The 17681-nt window shown below is 38.1% G+C and overlaps 3 protein-coding genes across 8 annotated transcripts; all 3 read right to left on the reverse strand.

Moving 5' to 3' along the window:
• Window positions 1–132: 132 nt before the first annotated feature.
• LOC126790349 (disease resistance protein RPV1-like) lies at window positions 133–4539 on the reverse strand. 2 transcript variants are annotated; one of them, XM_050516552.1, is made up of 6 exons: window positions 3720–4539; window positions 2521–3634; window positions 2131–2415; window positions 746–2009; window positions 611–668; window positions 133–152 (listed from the first exon to the last, which is right to left on the reverse strand). In XM_050516552.1, exons 1-5 carry the CDS (start codon window positions 4247–4249, stop codon window positions 616–618), a joined length of 3246 nt encoding a protein of 1081 aa, XP_050372509.1. In that variant the 5' UTR covers window positions 4250–4539; the 3' UTR covers window positions 133–152; window positions 611–615. The 2 variants fall into 2 exon arrangements, with proteins under 2 accessions (XP_050372509.1, XP_050372507.1); XM_050516550.1 differs by lacking the exon at window positions 133–152 and having other exon boundaries at window positions 544–668.
• Window positions 4540–6213: 1674 nt separating this feature from the next.
• On the reverse strand, window positions 6214–12718 carry LOC126791472 (disease resistance protein RUN1-like). Of its 5 annotated transcripts, none has more exons than XM_050517929.1 (5): window positions 12118–12718; window positions 10925–12023; window positions 10488–10769; window positions 7197–7718; window positions 6214–7118 (listed from the first exon to the last, which is right to left on the reverse strand). In XM_050517929.1, the coding sequence occupies exons 1-4, from the start codon at window positions 12636–12638 to the stop codon at window positions 7683–7685; spliced, it is 1938 nt and encodes a 645-aa protein (XP_050373886.1). In that variant the 5' UTR covers window positions 12639–12718; the 3' UTR covers window positions 6214–7118; window positions 7197–7682. The 5 variants fall into 5 exon arrangements, with proteins under 5 accessions (XP_050373886.1, XP_050373888.1, XP_050373884.1 ...); XM_050517927.1 differs by lacking the exons at window positions 6214–7118; window positions 7197–7718 and adding exons at window positions 7807–8515; window positions 8615–10390; XM_050517931.1 differs by lacking the exon at window positions 10488–10769.
• A 413-nt stretch (window positions 12719–13131) lies between these two features.
• Window positions 13132–16377, reverse strand: LOC126790491 (homocysteine S-methyltransferase 3). Its single transcript, XM_050516737.1, has 7 exons — window positions 16145–16377; window positions 15063–15119; window positions 14708–14934; window positions 14421–14550; window positions 13957–14160; window positions 13788–13859; window positions 13132–13531 (listed from the first exon to the last, which is right to left on the reverse strand). Exons 1-7 carry the CDS (start codon window positions 16325–16327, stop codon window positions 13367–13369), a joined length of 1038 nt encoding a protein of 345 aa, XP_050372694.1. The 5' UTR covers window positions 16328–16377; the 3' UTR covers window positions 13132–13366.
• Between the last annotated feature and the right edge of the window lie 1304 nt (window positions 16378–17681).

A 17681-nucleotide genomic window follows, 5' to 3' on the forward strand; every position in this document is an offset into this window, starting at 1 on the left:
CGTAGGCAATCTCCCAGATCCAAAGCAGGATGCCTTGTTTGATTCCATGTCCACGAGAAACATAAAACAACTCATAGCTCATAGAAAAGACTTTTAGGAGGCATAGCATGCATTAACTCATATAGAATTTCCCCTTCAGGTTTTGCTAATTACTGTAGTACATCACAGAAATGTTTTTATCACGGAATTTAGTATACAGGTCACGCTAATTAACAGCAGCCATTAGTATACAGGTCAAAAAAGAACAACATGTTTACATAATGCTTCTGCATTTTTCCTAATACCATGTGCCAGTATCACAGCATTCTCAAGGAATCACAAAGATTCGTTTATTATTTCTGACTTTCTGTAACATCTGAGTTCTATAGCTAGGAGTTGCAAAAGTTTAATTACATGATCCAAGCGTGATGCACAGTTCAGATATCTGAGTGTAACTACATAGGGTTCTGTAACATGTAGGAAGAATAGAATATAAACCTGAAATCACTGTTATTTCTGAAACAATAATATTGCATTCAGTACAACAGCAGAACCATGGAGATACGCGCTTCAGACGATTGAAAACTTGGAAAAGAAAGAGATAGTAAGAGAAGATGACGTGTGAACTTACATATATTAAGAAGTTGGAGATGGCCTGCTGCAGCATCTAAACAGCCATGTACCCAAACCTGTAAATTTTTTGAAAGCTTATTAGTTTTGGCACCCTGAAAGTATAATAAATGGCGGTTCATGTGGGGATTCAAACCTCTCTGTTTCGTTGGTTCCTCTTGGAGTTGAAGCTGTGGCGGAGTAGTTGAGTGATGGCCTGGGATCTCAATGGAGATGGCCATTTCTGGAGGAATCACTGATGACGACTCGGAAGACAGAGACGGCTGTGAAGACGGAGTTGCCTCTTCTTCGTCATCATCTTCAATCGAAGGCCACGTCCCCTCTATGTCCAATGATTCACATTCATATTCATATTCATATTCGTTTCGGAGGTTTGGAGTAAAATGCGATTCCAGTGGCGGCGACCCTCCCCCTAAATCCAGTGAATCACACCCCGTTACGTATACTTTAACTTTCGGTGGAAGCTCCGGAAGTTCTCGGATTCTGTTGCAATCGTACAGGTCAAGTGACTCCAAGTTGACAAATTTTGTTAGTCCAGGAAGACTAACAAACCTGTTTTCTGACAGATCAAGCGACCGTAATGTTTTCCAGCAATCTAGAGTCGTCAGAAAATCACAATCTGACAAACCGCATTCCCTGATATCCAATTTTTTAAGCTTGGGAAGTGATAGAGAGCAACCATTGCCATTCAAAATGTTGGAATTTGATGGAAATCTAACCAGATTCGGGCAGTGAGACAGATCAAGCTCCTCCAAATTTTGCCACCCACAAATGCTGCTGGGTAGAGTCCTGAGATTCTTGCAACTCTGAAGATGCAACTTTTCAAGCCCAATGAGATTTCCAATTGACTCGTCCAATTCTCTAATGCCAGTGTTTCGTAGAGAAAGTAGTATCAAGGAATCCATCTTTATTGGAATGACCGGAAATGCAGCAAGTTTTGGACAATCATGTACATAAAGACTCTTTAGATTGCAGAACTTAGGAATATTATGCGGCAGAGTTGTAAGATGTTGACAGTTCCAGAGATCCCACTCCTCGAGGCCAATGAGATTTGTAATTGAAGGATGCAATTCTTCACTGTAAACGCCTGATAGATGCAAACTTCTCAATGAACCCATCTCTTCCCCAATTTCTGGAAATTGATCAAGCTGGCAACTCCAAGTAGAAATACTTCCTACAGATTTCCAGTTGATTATTCTTGGAAACGATCTAAGGTCAGAGCAGCCGGTGACAATCAAGTTAACAAGTTTAGCAAGTAATCCAAGAGAATCAGGAATCTTAGCTAATCTCCTACAATTAGATAGATCTAACTTTTTCAAGTTTGGGATTTCAGTGAAGTCTGGGAGTCTTGATAGGGATTCACAATCGCTTAAATTCATATATGTTAGCTGCGGAAAACACTGTATGGAAAAAAAAAAAACCAAGTTGGATGCATTAATCCCAATTCACAACCACAATTACTTGTTCTTAATAAAAATATAATATTTGAATGAAAATGAATTAATAGATTATGTAGTGTACCTTACGTCCTGCCCATAGGTGTGTGATTACGGAACTCCCAGGAATACTGAGATATACAAGTTTCGCTGCATGAAAATCGGGTGGAAAACATCGCAATGGACAATGTGGCCACTCAAGCCACCTCAACCCGTGGGAGAGATAATCAATATTTCCCGAAAATGATTTATAATGAATTATATTGCACATAGACAAATATTTGAGATTCTTCATTGTTGAGAAACTTTTAGCGTTTAAAGATATGGTACACCCGAATGGGACCTGAATGCCAATAACTTTATTTACTCCCTACAATGAAAAAAGAAAAAGCAAATAAAAAATTAATAATCTAGCAACATATGAATGCTCTCTCAATTAAAGAAGACAAAACACAATCAATAATTTAATACTTACAGTATTATTTGTTAAAACATCGTTGATATCTTCTTCACTCCACAATCTGCTTCGTTTGCTAAGTTCATCAGGTGACTCTTGATACACTATGTCTTTACCCATTTCTCTTATTAAATCATGCATCCAAATAACATCTCTATCAACAAAATCTCTATCAATTCTTATCAAGGCCTTTTCTTGGAGTTGGGCAAAACCATTTACTGATTTGTTGTCATAGCAAGCTTCTAGTATTGGTTTCACTTTCTCTACATGCTCACCCTTAAAAAAACAAGCAATGTCAAGAAAATATCCTTTTAAATCTTCTCCTAAAGCATCATAACTTATCTTGAGCACATCTCTTATCTCTATGTGGGGATCTTCTCGCCTACTACTATCTAATATAGCTTCCCACTCCTCTATGCTTCTACGAAATAAATGAGAGCCTAAAACTATCAAAGCTAATGGAAGGCCCTGGGCATAGCGTATAGCACGTTGTGCAAGTTTGAGATATTCGCCTGGAGGTCCAATTCTTTTGAATGCACTCAAGCTAAATAACTTCAAAGCACGATCACAATCTAACATTTTAACCTCATATACTTCATCAACTTCATGGGCTGTTAATAATCGTTTATCTCTGGTTGTTATGAGAACTCTACTACCTGACCCAAAACATTCAAGGGATGGAACTAACTTCTGTAACTGGCTTGAGTGACTCACATCATCAAGAATTATCAAAGCCTTTTTATGTCGCATCCTTGTCATTATAAAACTGACTCCTTGATCAACACTGCTCACCTCCAAAGTTGAGTCCTCTAAAACATCAACCAGAAGTCTCTTTTGCAGTTTGGCTAGATCATTTGAATTAGATCTAACTTCTGCCAAGAAACAGCTACATGCATACCTATGGCGAATTGAATTGAACACAGCTTTCACAATTGTGGTCTTTCCTATTCCACCAGGCCCCCATATGCCTACCATGCGAACATTATTTTCCTTGACATGTAAAAGTTCGCAGACTTCTTGACTAAAAGACTCTATTCCAATCGGATGTTCAGCAACATGCAAATCACATGAAGGGTTTACTACTCCAGCTAACAACTCTCCAACAATGTTGTCGATAAATTTAGTCTCGTACCTATGAATTGAAAGGCATATATATGAAATCAAATTTATACTTCAAACTCATATTTAACAAGCTAGTGGAGGGATTAGAGTCATACTCGTCATTCTTGAATGGCCATCCGGCCAAATCTGCTGCTTCCTTTAGAACTGCCTTCCATTTCTGCATGTTGTCCTTGTATTTGCATTGATCAAGCGTGGCAAATCCGTCACCGAAAGCACCTGTTTGGTTTCGAACATCTGAAGGATCCACCTTGTAGAAAACGGCTCTAACCTCTTGTCCTTTGGATTTTCTGCATTCAAGAATCTTGACCAGTTCATCCAAACACCACCTTGAGGAAGCATAGGTTTGAGAGAAGACGATGATTGAAACTCTGGAGTCCTCAATTGCTTTGAGTAGTTCTTGGGATATGTCTTCTCCTTTTCTAAGTTTATCATCATCTCTGAAGGTCGCAATTCCCCTCCGATCCAAAGCCGAGTGCAAATGATCTGTAAAACCATAGCGAGTATCCTCACCTCGAAAACTTAAGAACACCTCGTATTTGTAATGATTTGGGTGATCAGTGGATGAAAATATTGGAAGAGAAGAAGACGAAGAACTGGCTGCTGCTTGAGCGGCCAGAGAAGCCATATTCTGCTTGCTTGGCTTTACTCGATCCTACTGATCGGCCTTCCTGAAGTATTTTGTATCAAAGATCCGAGTGTTTGTTTTGCTCAAACACCGAGATCCAAACTCTGAATGGGAAAGTGAGGTTGAAAATGACTAAATGAGAACCCTATGTATGATCGTTTCCCTTTCTTTTGCAGCATCTGTAGGTCCACCATGTGCTGCCATATTATTCTCCAATGTAACCCCACAGTTGTATTGTCCTTCAACTCCACAGTGTCTCTCGTAAGCATTTCATCAAACAACTTGTAGGCACAATCCCAGTCCCCCCATTCTGCATAGAAATGAATCAAAGAACATTCCCAATAAACACATCTTCTTCCAAGCTCATAAGTAACATCTGCGAGAAAGTCACCATCTATCGTAGCGCTAGAGTAACAATTGACCCGTTGTCGGTTGTTCTTGGTCGAACGAACAAGTCAAGGCTTTGTGGGCATGAGCTTGGTGCCATCAGAGGGTCTGTGGCTGAGGCAAATCACCGTCTTATGATTGGGCATTCCAAAATGACATGTCTAACCTTCAAATTGGTACAATGACAACGTAGCATTAGATGACTGGTTTTGATTTAGAGCTACCCAAATAGGAAATGATACAGAAATAGTGACGCCCAGAGTTTCTTAGCAAAAATTAAGCACAATTCAGAATGTCATGAGAGTAAGAATAGCCTTGATAGAGATGAGTGATTGTGCTAGGTCACGATTGGTACTCCATTCCGGACAGAGATGAATGCCTTTATATGAAAATTACCCTCTCTATGGTCGAATGCTTTTCGTACTCTATTTTTTTCCGTATCCTCAGAATTTTCTATACTTGGTAACTTAATCTTCAGGATAGTTATATTCAGAAGTAACCCTATAAAAGACATGTTATAAGTTAGATCAATTTATTATTTACAAATATTTTAGAGTTTAGAGTTTTAGAATAAAAGTTATAAAACTGATAAGTTAGCTGAAAGTGACTTCCATCATCTACTCAATCCATGGACCATTTGGATAATGCGACACAATGCTCTCTGAACATGACATGTTTTCATCAAATTGCAGAAAATAACATCAAGGCACTTGAGCATAGAAGTACAGAGTGCAATGTCTATACTCCCCACTTGAAATGGAAAAGAAAAGCAACTAAAATGCTCGATATCAATAAACTAGAGACGAAGTAACACAGTCAAAGGCTGAAAACTACGAAAAAGAATCAAATGTATTATATCAACCTTTCTATGGAACCGTGAACTACCTTAATCTGAATTTACTAATCAGCAAATGCCACCAATTCTCTCTACACCAATGAAATCAACTGGGGATCAACACAGAGGACAACTACAAAACAGTTTTGACACCATTACTTTCCATAATCATGTACGCGATTTCAAGCACCACCTTAAGGTCACAAGCTTATCTAAGGATCCAACAGACTGATGAACCTCGATCAAACTTACGCAGCCATCCAAATTCAGTTCTTCTAAGCTGGGGATTCCAGTGAAATTTGGGAGTTCTCTTAAAGATTTACAATATCTTAAATCCATACATGTTAGAACGGGAAAATTCTGTGCACCAAGGAAACAAAATACATCAACCAATCTGAAGCATTAGTAGTTTCACTAATTTGCAACATTATAATTTATACATAAATAAATAAAAATGAGAAACAACTTCCTTAGAGTTGAAGTAGATTATTGCATATTAAAGTACCTTTATTCCCTCCCATATGGTGTGTTTGGTACAGCTGTTTGGTACAGCTGGGCTTATAAAAAAAAGTCGGCTTATGCTAATTTCTGAAAATAAGTGGCTGATAAATAAAGTTGCAGACTGTTTGGTAAACTGATTTATATAAATAGTTGTTAGTGACAGAAGTAATGACAAAGCGTTTAGTAAACTCAAACTAGTTTATGCTTTTAATTTGTCAAATGACCAATTTAGACATGTAAGATAATTTTTAATTAATTTTAGTTTAACAATACCTAAAAATATATGGCATATTAATATTGGATAGTTTTAAAATTATCTTAAATCAATATACTCTGATATTGATAATTTGGTTTTGATTAGGATCATGTCAATACATAAATACTCAATCACGTGCATCCATCAAACTTTGAGCAATCATGTCTCTTAATATATCCATTTCTTGTGCGCCATGATGATTTTGTTCTTCATCATCATCATCATCTTCCTCATCTCCACCACCTTCCCTTTCTTCGCCTCAGACAAAATGTCTATCACGATATGCATATCTTCGGATATAATTATGAAGTGTCATAGTAGCGATGACAATCTTCACTTGTTTCTCGAATGAATATCCTTGCATGTCTTTTAAAATCTTTCATTTTTTTCCAAACTCCAAATGAGTGTTCTATAACTCCTCTAAGTGAAGAGTGTGCTTGGTTAAATAGTTCTCTTTTATTTCTTGGTTCTCGGCCACGATATTATTGGAAGTGTTGTGGTGGCCCGTTATAAGGTCTCAAATACCCTGGCAAAGTGGGATATCCTGAATCCACAACATAATATTTTCATACAAAATTATCATGTAATAAAATTTGTGAAAATGTCATTTGAAGCATGAATTGAAATGAATTTTTTTTACTAAAATTAAATATATTACCTGGTGGAGGATGAGGAAAGTTCATATTAGGATTTCAAAGAACCGATTGTAATACTCTTGTATCATGAGCTGACCCTTCCCAACCCGCACATATAAAGATAAATTGCATATCAAAATTGCATACCGCCATAACATTTTGTGATGGAAATCATTTCCTATTAATGTATGGAGTTTTTTCGTCATCGCAAATTGAAGCAGGAATATGCACTCCATCAATAGCCCCAATGCAATCCTGTGAATAATGTTGTTATTTGAAAATTACTATAGATAATTATATTGTCTAATATATGTAAGCAAACAATAAAATTACCTTAAAATATGGATAATATCTTCTATCCCTCATTATCTTCTGTGCAACACCATTGAACTCAGGATCCTCTGGCTTAATTATTTTTTTACTTAGCTCACACACTAGATCCATTACTTCACTAATATATCTATACACGGTTTCACTGGAATGCTGAAATCGTTCTCCTACCAATCTAATTCCACATCCTTGTCCTAACAAATACAATAACATTCCCACGACCTCCATATGACTAGTTCTATTTGAACCTGACAACTCCTTGTTAATAACTTCTAAATCAGTACATAAGTGATAAAATACGTCATTTTGCATTCTAAAAGCATTATAACAACGGGTTGCATTCCCACATAAACTTCCATCATCCACCTATAACCTATTTGTTCAGATGTCATACAAGGAGTTTTGTAGACATACTTCTCATAATAATGTTGAATCAGTAGAGTATTAAGTTGCACAGCTCGCAAGAATATCTCTTCGTCAACTTCATCATTATGACCTGGATTGTTCATAATTCAATGACAAAACCTGCAAATTTCAAGGGCTAAACATGTAAATCATATAAATGAAAACTATTCATATAATGTAATGATCAACAATTTAATAGAGACATAAATATAACAAAACTCAAATGCATATATAAGGGTGTCAACATGATGAAAAATATAAGATAAAACATAGTTTCATGGTCTTGAGTAACATTCCAACTTGAGGTAAGATATGAAAATACGAAACTAATGATTTCTCATGAATAGCATAAGCTCATTTCTCGGTCATCTCAAAGTTCAACCATTCTAACTTCATGTTAGGATCATCCATAGTGCAATACATCTCTCTCTTCTCTGGACTCAAAAACAGTCGAGTAGCAAAGAACCACAACCTAGTGCCCTGCTCAGCTCCAGGCAAAGTAGTGACATCTTTCATCACTTCAGCAATACTAGTGCGGGTATTATGCACCGTTGAAGATGCAGTACTTCTACTTTCAATTGCTGAACACATTCTGCCAATTTCTTTGGCCAACTGAGCAGCACCCCTAACCTTCTCCTTCTTTGCAGGAAGGTTTTCCTTATCTTTCACAGCTCTCTCACTTCTTTTCCTCTTAGGCAAAGTGTTAGTGGGTACATCTCTCTCATCAGAGTCACCACTACCTTCATGGTAGTTATAATTATCACCTTCCTCTGGACTATCTGGGATAGGAAGTGTAGAATATGGTGCCCATGCATGCTTTCCAGTGGTTGTAGTACCTAAGAACAGCTGATCCAACTTGGCTTCAAACTCGAGTGATATTCCTTTTTTTTTCTAAACCTTGCATATTCCTTTGTTTTCTGCATAAAAACAGTAGCATTTATCATAAGATGTATGAAAAACAGCCCATTGTAAATATATTTATCAATAAATAAATTGAAAGAAACTGATTCGCGTACCCCAATGGTGTTGAGTACGGGATTCCACCCAAGACCGGTTTTTAAAATCTTCAATGTTTTCCATGATTTCCAGTCATCTTTAAGGGAATCCCACTTATTTTTAAGTTGTTTTCTAGTATAATATTTTCTGGTTTGTTCAACAAAAGATTTGACAATAGTGTGCACAAGGATAATTGTTTCTTGGTAACCAGCACTTCAAAGTTTAATTCACCATCCCATGGACTTGTGAGGTTACTCTTTCCTTTAACAATTATGGAATCTCTCCCTGTGGTACGACCTACTTTGCCTAAAATATTACGAGAGGATGCATTGTGTGACATTGGAATTATTGTTCTTCTTTCTATATATGAGCGGGTGTCCCTGCTGTCCAAGAAAGAAAGACTTGCATTTCAGTATGATGATGACTACAAGCTGAACTCTGAGACTCATGAACTTCTAGATCCCTTGACAACTGCAGCAGATGATCACAGTATTTTTAACAAGATTGATGTTTTCTATGCTGCACCTAAAATGACAGAAACATATGCAGCTTTAGCTTCTCAGACAGATATCTCCTTTGCTGGGAATAGTTCAGCCTCATCGATTGAACGTTCGTTCTACAGGTCTGCTGTCTTGACAAGAAAAGCATGGCTTGAAAATCAGCTGGTCAAGGCTCGTAGACGCCCATTTATGAGTTCTGCTGAGTTGGAAAAATGGGCTACACTGCCTATCAAAGTTGTTAATGTTTTTCTGTATGTCATTTTTACTGGAGGCAAGAGGTACTTCTATGCTTTAAGCGAGAAGACAAAAATCTTGGGAAGAATGAGGACCTTGCTGCTACAATCTGATTTTACTACTTCTCCGACTAATACGAGGAGCAGTTGGCATGATGGGGCTACTTGCCAGACTCCAGAAGATTTTCACTTGATTTTATCGTCAGTACGGTGTGTGGTGTCAAAAGCAGAAATTATGTTTCTGAAGCCAGTGCATACGATACTCCGGGCTACCTTTATTTATCTCCAGAGGCCCTTCGCGTTGCATATGAGTATTGTTCAGAATTTCCAAGTTCAATGTACAGCAGTGGAGTTCTTTCTACTGAATTGTACTGTTCTTCGTATGTTTGCATCTATTGTCGGTATTTACAGTCTGAGAACCATGATGTCCCCCTGCTCTACCCTTTATGTACCTCTCGCCGATTATGTTCGCAGCAGAGTAACCATCAGGGCACTTTTGGCTACGACATCTTGCTTTGTAGGGCTAGTGAGGGGCTATTCATCACACCGGCTTTACATCAAGAACAGCCTAATGGACGTACTCTAATTTGTATTCTTGAACAGACTACTCAAGTGAAGAAGACATGGTTGACACAAATTGGTCATGGGATGCAAACGGAGAGAAGAGTTTTCTCAAATTTTCACGCACTGCAAATTTTCTTGTTCAAGGCCTGAGGACATGCCTTATTTTAAGGGGGGAGGAATGTTAAGACTATTATTCTACAACCCTATATTATCTTGGACTAGTGTGTTAATTACTTAGATGAGTTGTTGGACTCGGGTCGGTCATGTTGTTATTGGGTAAGTTATGAGTTATCTGCAGATGGAGCTATATAATCTTAGCTGTCTCCATTTCTTGATCTGATGAAATGAATATGAAACTTGTCTAATTTAATTCTTTTCTTTAATTTCTTGTTTCAATTCCCTTATGTTGCTTTAATTATCTTGTTTCACCTCTTTGATGGATTACGATCCTATCAGATTCACAACCGCTTAAATTCATATAAGTTAGCAGCGGAAAACTCTGTAGGGAAAAAGGAAACCAAGTTGGATGCAATAATTACTTGTTCTTAATAAAAATGAAAATATTAAAAAAAATGAATTAATAGATTATAATGTACCTTATATCCTTCCCATAGGTGTGTGATTATGGAACTCCTATGAATATTGAGATTTACAAGTTTCTTTGCGTGAAAATCGGCTGGAAAACATTGCAATGGACAATGTGGCCACTCAAGCCACCTCAACTCGTCGGAGAGATAATCAATATTTCTCCAAAAGGATTCATAATAAATTATAGGTATTATAGAAATATATTTAAGCTTCTTCATTGTTGAGAAACTTTTCGCATTTAAAGATATATTAGATGTCAGGACCTGAATACCAATAACTTTATTTGTTCCCTACAGTGACAAAGAAAATGCAAATAAAAGGTTAATAATCTAGGAACATTTATAGGTGCAATTTATGTTGGAATCAGTAATGCTTTCTTCAAGGTAAATATAAAATGTCCTCTCATTTGAAGTACACAAAACACAATCAATAATTTAATACTTACAGTAGTATTTGTTAAGACGTAGTTGACATCATCTTCACTCCACAATCTGCTTCGTTCCCCAAGTTCATCAGGTGATTCTTGATGCACTGTATCTTTACCCATTTCTTCTATTAAATCATGCATCCAAATAATATCATCGTCAATTCTTATTAAGGCCTTTTCTTGGAGTCGTGCTATACCATTCACTGATTTGAGGTCATAGCAAGCATCTAGTCGTGGTTTCGCATTCTCTACATGCCAACCTTTAAAGAAACAAGCAATGTCAAGAAAATATCCTTTTAAATCTGCCCCCAGAGCATCATAACTTATTTTCAGCACGTCTCTAATCTCTATGTGGGGATCTTCTCGCCTGCTACTATCTAATATAGCTTCCCACTCCTCTATGCTTCTACGAAATAAATGAGAACCTAAAACAATCAAAGCTAATGGAAGGCCCTGGGCATAGCGTACTGCACGTTGTGAAAGTTTGAGATATTCGCCTGGAGGTGCATTACTCTTGAATGCATTCAAACTAAACAAGTTCAAAGCTTGATGATCTTTTAACATCTTGACCTGGTACACTTCATCGACTTGATGAGCAATTAGCCACCGTTTATCTCTTGTTGTTATGAGAACTCTACTACCTGGCCCAAAACATCCAGGGTATGGAACTAACTTCTGTAATTGGCTAGAATGATTCACGTCATCTAGGACTATTAGAACTTTCTGTTTCCGCATCCTTGTCTTTATAAAACTGACTCCCTGATCAACACTGCTCACCTCCAAAGTTGAGTCCCCTAAAATATCAACCAGAAGTCCCTTTTGCAATTTGGCTAGATCATTTGAATTAGATCGAACTTCTGCCAAGAAACAGCTACATGCAAACCTATGGCGAATTGAATTAAACACAGCTTTCGCAATTGTGGTCTTTCCTATTCCACCAGGCCCCCATATTCCTACCATGTGAACACTATTTTCCTCGACACGTAAAAGTTTGCAGACTTCTTCACTAAAAGACTTTATTCCAATGGGATGTTCAGTAACATGCAAATCACATGAAGGATTCACTACTTGGGTTGACAACTCCCCAATAATCTTCTTGATAAACTTAGCCTCGTACCTAAGAATTTAAATGGCATATATGCTAAATCAAATATATGCTTCAAAAATATATTGAAGTATTTAATTAGCTAGTAGAGAGGTGAAAGACATACTCGCCATCTTTGAAAGGCCATCCAGACAAATTTGCTGCTTCCGTAAGAGCTGCTTTCCATTTCTCCATGCTATCCTTGTGTTTGTGTTGATCAAGCGTAGCAAATGCCTTCCCGAAAGCACCTCTCTGGTGCCGTACGTCTGAAGGATCCACCTTGTAGAAAACTGATCTGACCTCTTGCCCTTTTGATTTTCTGCATTCGAGAATCTTCACCAGCTCATCTAAGCACCACCTTGACGAAGCATAGTTTGGAGAGAAGACGATGATTGAAACCCTGGACTCCTCAATTGCTTTGACAAGGGCCGCGGGTATTTCTTCCCCTCTTCTGAGCTTATCATCGATGAAGGTCTCAATTCCCTTATCACACAAAGCGGAGCGGAAATGATCTATGAAATTATGACGCGTATCCTCGCCTCGAAAACTTAAGAACACCTCGTATTTGTAATGATTTGGGTGATCAGTGGATGAAAATGGAACAGAAGAAGACGAAGAACTGGCTATTTCCTTGGTCAGAGAAGCCATATTCTGCTTTGCTTTCTTTTGCTAAGTTCTTTTGGTTTTGCATTATAGATCTAGGAGCTTTCAACCTCTCAAGTAGATAGTTTCTTGGTGTATTCTGCAATGTGGATGTGCGGTTGAGAATGCAAGTTGCAACTTCTCCTTCAATTAATCAGCTACTCGTTTTTGACTTGAATATGTAACATACTTCTTTGTCTCTATTTCGTATTTCTAGAGGCGACGACTTCGGAGACTTGAAGTAAAATGCAGTATTATGAAACATGACGCATTTATAATCACAGACAACTTGCACAAGCATTATGTGCAGACATCCTACAGCTCCATTTCGTCGTCAAAGCAACTTCTATTAGCACTTAAATTTAAGGACTGAGATTATAGTTGACATGAAGACGTACAATAGCTGTGTGGATATGCAGATCGAGTTATGAGCATTTCTAGAATTCATTTTGACGAAGCTCATAGCTATTCATTTTCCGGTATGCAACAGAGCAATAGCTAATATTAGAAACGTCAAAAGCGCAGTTATTTCCCTCGGAAAGTAAGAAGAAGTGTTATACGATGTAAAAACTAAAAACATCACCAAATCACCATTTAGCATAAGCTGCATGGTGAAAGGTTGGCTACTTGCTCAGCTCCCCTCGAGTTACAAAACAAGGAAATGAAAAGGACATATGCATGCTCTTATTCTTAGCATCAGAATACATATATTTACATCTCATTTTCACAACTTACTAAGCATCAGTAACTGCAGAAGCCTTATTAGAAAGAGCCTTCGATATTGCCCTGATGGTATTTGGAGTTGTTCTGCAGCAGCCTCCAAACAGGGAAGCCCCAGCCTCAAGCCACTTCTCTATGACTATGTCTGCAAACTCCTCGTCAACCCGCCCAGTTGATGGCTGCATTGGGAATCATAGCACATGCAATCAGGACTTATTCACAAAGTAGTTAACTTAAAATACTTTTATCATCATTGGAAGATCGATTTTATATTTTTAGCAACAAATGGTACAAGATTCACCATTTGGTATCCCACAAACAGAACATTACTTTAAGAATTATACCATGAATCAAATCATTTCAATACAGATGTTAGCTGAAAGAGTTGGCCAGTAGGCCAACAAGCATAGTGTATCCATACAGACGGTCACTTACCACCCATTGCTTTCTCTGGCCATCATAGGTCTCACCACTGTTGGGGTATATTACAATTGGCTTGCTTGTTACCTGCAAATTTAATAGGCAGAGGGAATATTAGATATACGAAAATGTTGAGGGGCTAAGTTATGTATGCTAATATATTCACATTAACCAAAGATGTGACCTTCCGCATTGATGAGATCAGCCCCTGGACAAATCTAGGCGGTGTGCAGTTGATTCCAACAGCAACAACTTGCTTGCATGCATTAGTAATAGAGGCACACTCAAAGATGGCATCACCACTCACCACATTGATTCCATCTTTAGAAGCAAAAGTAAACCATGCTGGAATATCTATTGCTTCTTCCTCAAGAAGTTCAGCATATGCCTAAATCATCACATTAAAACAAGGTATTTAGCCAAAGCCAGAGTGGATAATAGTTGGCACAATTGATCTAGATAAACTGATACACAATAAGATGAGGATTTCTGAAACCGAGTCAACATTTTTATCCTAACACTTTCCAGTACTCATGGCATGAGAATGGTATCTGTCATATATGCTAGCTAACGTAATGATGAGCTTGCTTAATCTGTGTCCTCAGTACGGCGTAAAGCTTATAAATCAAGGTAAATAAAGAATATTACCTTTGCCTCTAGCTTATTCGGTATCGTCTCAAATGCAATTAGATCAGCACCAGAGTTGGCCAGAATCTGAACCCTTTCCCTGTGGAAATCTTTCAGTGTTTCTAGACTCACTGCATCGCCATAGTTGCCACTACAAGGGAAATAATCCATATAGAATCAGAACCTAGATCAATGACTAGAGTTACAAACAATGTACAAGAAATTATATGCTGATATGTAGACCACTTTCTTGTTCCATGCAACTCATTTACAGTAACATTCACAAGGCATATGCTAAGTTAACTCACCTATACTCGGAACCATCAGCCAAATAGGCTCCATAGCTTCCGACAGATGCTGCAACTAGAACAGAATGTCTTGAAGGCTTTCCAGTGTCCACAAAACCCCAAGAACCTTTGGTGCATTTGTCATAGTAGATTTCTCGTGCCTCGATTGCAATTTCGACACTTTTCCTCAGCAGGGCTTTGGCTTCTTCTCTTGAGAAACCTTTCGCCTCAAAACCCTGAATTGTAGCCTGTATCAGACAAAACATGCAATCAGGTTATTAACAGTTAACATCTTTGAGGAAAATGATAGTAAACCACCAAATCATCATAAACAAATTAAAAACGTCGCAATGAATTCGTGATTCAAATAATATACCTGATATGATGCGGTGATTATGATGTTTGCTCCGGCATCGAGGTAGTCCAAATGCACCTACATATATATCAAAATGAAAACTTACATGCTTTATGCTTCATGCTTGTAAGTTGTAACGCATATGCTTTTTCTTAGTGATCACTTTACTAATCTTTAATATTTCTTATTCTATGTGGCATGAAAAAAACAGGTGTCGTGAAAATCCTTGTAGTTTCATGTCAAAATGAGACAATTTGGGACTCTGCAGAGTTAGCCACGTTACCGTCAGAAGGATGACTCATTTCTCGTCTTTAGTTAACCTAGTTACGGCAGATAGATAAATTTGAATACTCACATAGCTAAATTAATAATATTTTTCCCCCAAAAAAAGATGCCAAACAAAAAAGGCAAGTTCTGGAAGCAGCCCACTCTCCGAGAGCCCAAATTCAAATTCCCAACGTGTCAATTAGTTATAGGTCTGTCTACTTCTCATCTCCTACTACATCTTCAGCGGCACCGATTGTGGTCCAATGAACTCCGGGCTGAAGAAGCAGCAAAGTGATCGGGTCGGTTCTGTCGGAACGAAATGGCGGCGGGGAGAATGAGAAGCTGAGGAGGAAACTCGAAAGATTGGTGACCGGACGCGGAGCTGTGCCGGGGAGAAGACGGAGCAGAGAGACTTGTGCACAGACGACATCTGCGAAATAACGGCGAGGCGCTCAGAGAGTGGACCTTTAACAGACGTTGCCAACAAAAAAGGTAACTGTTCCTAAACTTGCTATAGTTGGAGCCAAAATTTCCAGTTTCGCTTTTTTGTCCATATTTATTGTACAAGATTTGCTATGAATCTATCCCATAAGTCACCTTCTATTCATTCATCAACACATATTCATGTATATATGGTAAAATGTTAAAGCTTTCCGGCCAGTTTTGTTTATTAACCATTTTTCTCATTCTCTTCAAGATTTTCATCTTTCTGGCCGGGTTCATAACAGAGCCAGCAAAAGATAAGGATTAATCTGTTCCGATATATGAAGAACTACAAGTCTTTAGAGATCGATTATATCGAGTAGTTAACGAAACGACTCAAGCTGCGTACGTACCCTTCGGACGAGGTGAGGAGAACTGATGAGGCATTTGGCGCTCCAGAGAGGATCATTGAGATCAGCTCCATGTCGTTCGAGCTCCGTCGCGAACCCGCCGTCCAGAACGGCGCAGCCACCGCACTTCTCCAGAAAATCGCTCATGAACGACGAAGTTTTCACCTCGCTTCCCAAAGTACCCATTATTTTGTTCTCTTAGGGCTTAGCTAGCTTTCGTCTGATGGAGAGTGTAAACCAAATATAAACACAACTTATGTGATGCTCTGAAACTGTTTGGTTTTGGAGGTGGCGGTATGAAAATGAGATGCGTCCTTCGTAGCATTATATAGAAGGAAGAGGTACGGTGGCGCGCGGAAAATTACGAACATGACCCTCAATCTAGTATAATGTTTCACCAAAATTTAAGGAGAATATCGTTCGTGCAAACATTCATGTTTCCGGCTGTCTGATCCTGCCATATAACCCATATTCCGGCAATAAAGGGAACCAGGATCGATCACTGGAGTCGACGTAATGTGGCTTTTAAGATTATTCTGGTGTGCGCATACGTGTTTTTAATTACATGATCTTTGTATCTCTCTTCGACTTCCAAGTTCAAGGGGAGCAGCTGGTACTTGATTGAAGCTAAACGTAGATCCATATTTGAGATCTAGAATCTTCAAATAATAATAGTTGATCGATCAAATATTTAAATCACGATTACATGCTAGATCGATGCTAAACATGGTTTGTAAAATTTCCCTTTTAAAAGAAATCAAACGTACAAGAGATATAATGTAGATAATCGATCGTAGCTAGATCAAACACAATGGCGTAAGGGGCAGTAAAGGACAGCTCATAGAAAGGAAAGAAAAAATAGAAGAGATAGAAGTTTGGGGCAAATAAATGTGTTCTTATACCAACTCTCACGCATACGTATTTCGTGTACAAACTTCCTACTCAAGAGAGGTCATGAGCGTTATAATCTATCACGTCCCTATCTCATGTTTTCCATAAACACCTGCAAGGGCAAGCTGCCAAAATGTTCATTCCAAGTTAATATGCTTCTTGAACCATACACCATTTGTTCGATTCGTTAGTCATATACTTTTATTGGAAATTTCATTTTATTTGGCAAATATGTTAATGTTAGGGTGAGCTACTGAGCTTATCTATATTCATCACTCAACTTATTCAAACTATGTTGAGTAACATATGAGCGAAGATAAGTCGCATAAAAATATTTAACCATGGCTCAGTACCTTTTAGTCTAGTGGCATCAGCCTCTTCTTGTAAGTGACTCACAACAGAGTTGTTGCAGTATATTAGTTGTTGCATTTGATAACAAAAAAATTAACCATGCATTTACAAGTATACATTCCTACTCGATCATATATAGAGTTGCTATCGTAACTATCCTACCAATATCACAGTTGAAGATTTACTGATGCCCTATGGAAAATGTATCAATGATGGAGATTTGCAGGTCTCTTTGTTAAAGATTAATGTGGCTATGATGTCGGTCAAAATTGTGTGCTCTGCAGCTCATATTGATATA

The sequence above is a fragment of the Argentina anserina genome, chromosome 4 (assembly GCF_933775445.1).
Source record: "Argentina anserina chromosome 4, drPotAnse1.1, whole genome shotgun sequence".
In the NCBI taxonomy this organism is placed as follows: domain Eukaryota; kingdom Viridiplantae; phylum Streptophyta; class Magnoliopsida; order Rosales; family Rosaceae; genus Argentina; species Argentina anserina.

What these genes read in the sequence shown, in the direction of transcription:
- LOC126791472 (XM_050517927.1), bottom strand. Translation starts at nt 12,638, where the DNA reads ATGGCTTCTCTGACCAAGGAAATAGCCAGTTCTTCGTCTTCTTCTGTT. An exon ending in TGGCCTTTCAAAGATGGCGA is followed by an intron (nt 12,024 to 12,117) that starts GTATGTCTTTCA and finishes TTAAATTCTTAG; the next exon opens with GTACGAGGCTAAGTTTATCA. An exon ending in ACGTCTTAACAAATACTACT is followed by an intron (nt 10,770 to 10,924) that starts GTAAGTATTAAA and finishes TTGTCACTGTAG; the next exon opens with GGAACAAATAAAGTTATTGG.
- LOC126790491 (XM_050516737.1), bottom strand. Translation starts at nt 16,327, where the DNA reads ATGGGTACTTTGGGAAGCGAGGTGAAAACTTCGTCGTTCATGAGCGAT. An exon ending in CGAATAAGCTAGAGGCAAAG is followed by an intron (nt 14,161 to 14,420) that starts GTAATATTCTTT and finishes GTGATGATTTAG; the next exon opens with GCATATGCTGAACTTCTTGA. An exon ending in GCCAGAGAAAGCAATGGGTG is followed by an intron (nt 13,532 to 13,787) that starts GTAAGTGACCGT and finishes TTCCCAATGCAG; the next exon opens with CCATCAACTGGGCGGGTTGA.
- LOC126790349 (XM_050516552.1), bottom strand. Translation starts at nt 4,249, where the DNA reads ATGGCTTCTCTGGCCGCTCAAGCAGCAGCCAGTTCTTCGTCTTCTTCT. An exon ending in ATGTTTTAACAAATAATACT is followed by an intron (nt 2,416 to 2,520) that starts GTAAGTATTAAA and finishes TTTTCATTGTAG; the next exon opens with GGAGTAAATAAAGTTATTGG. An exon ending in GGAACCAACGAAACAGAGAG is followed by an intron (nt 669 to 745) that starts GTTTGAATCCCC and finishes AAAAATTTACAG; the next exon opens with GTTTGGGTACATGGCTGTTT.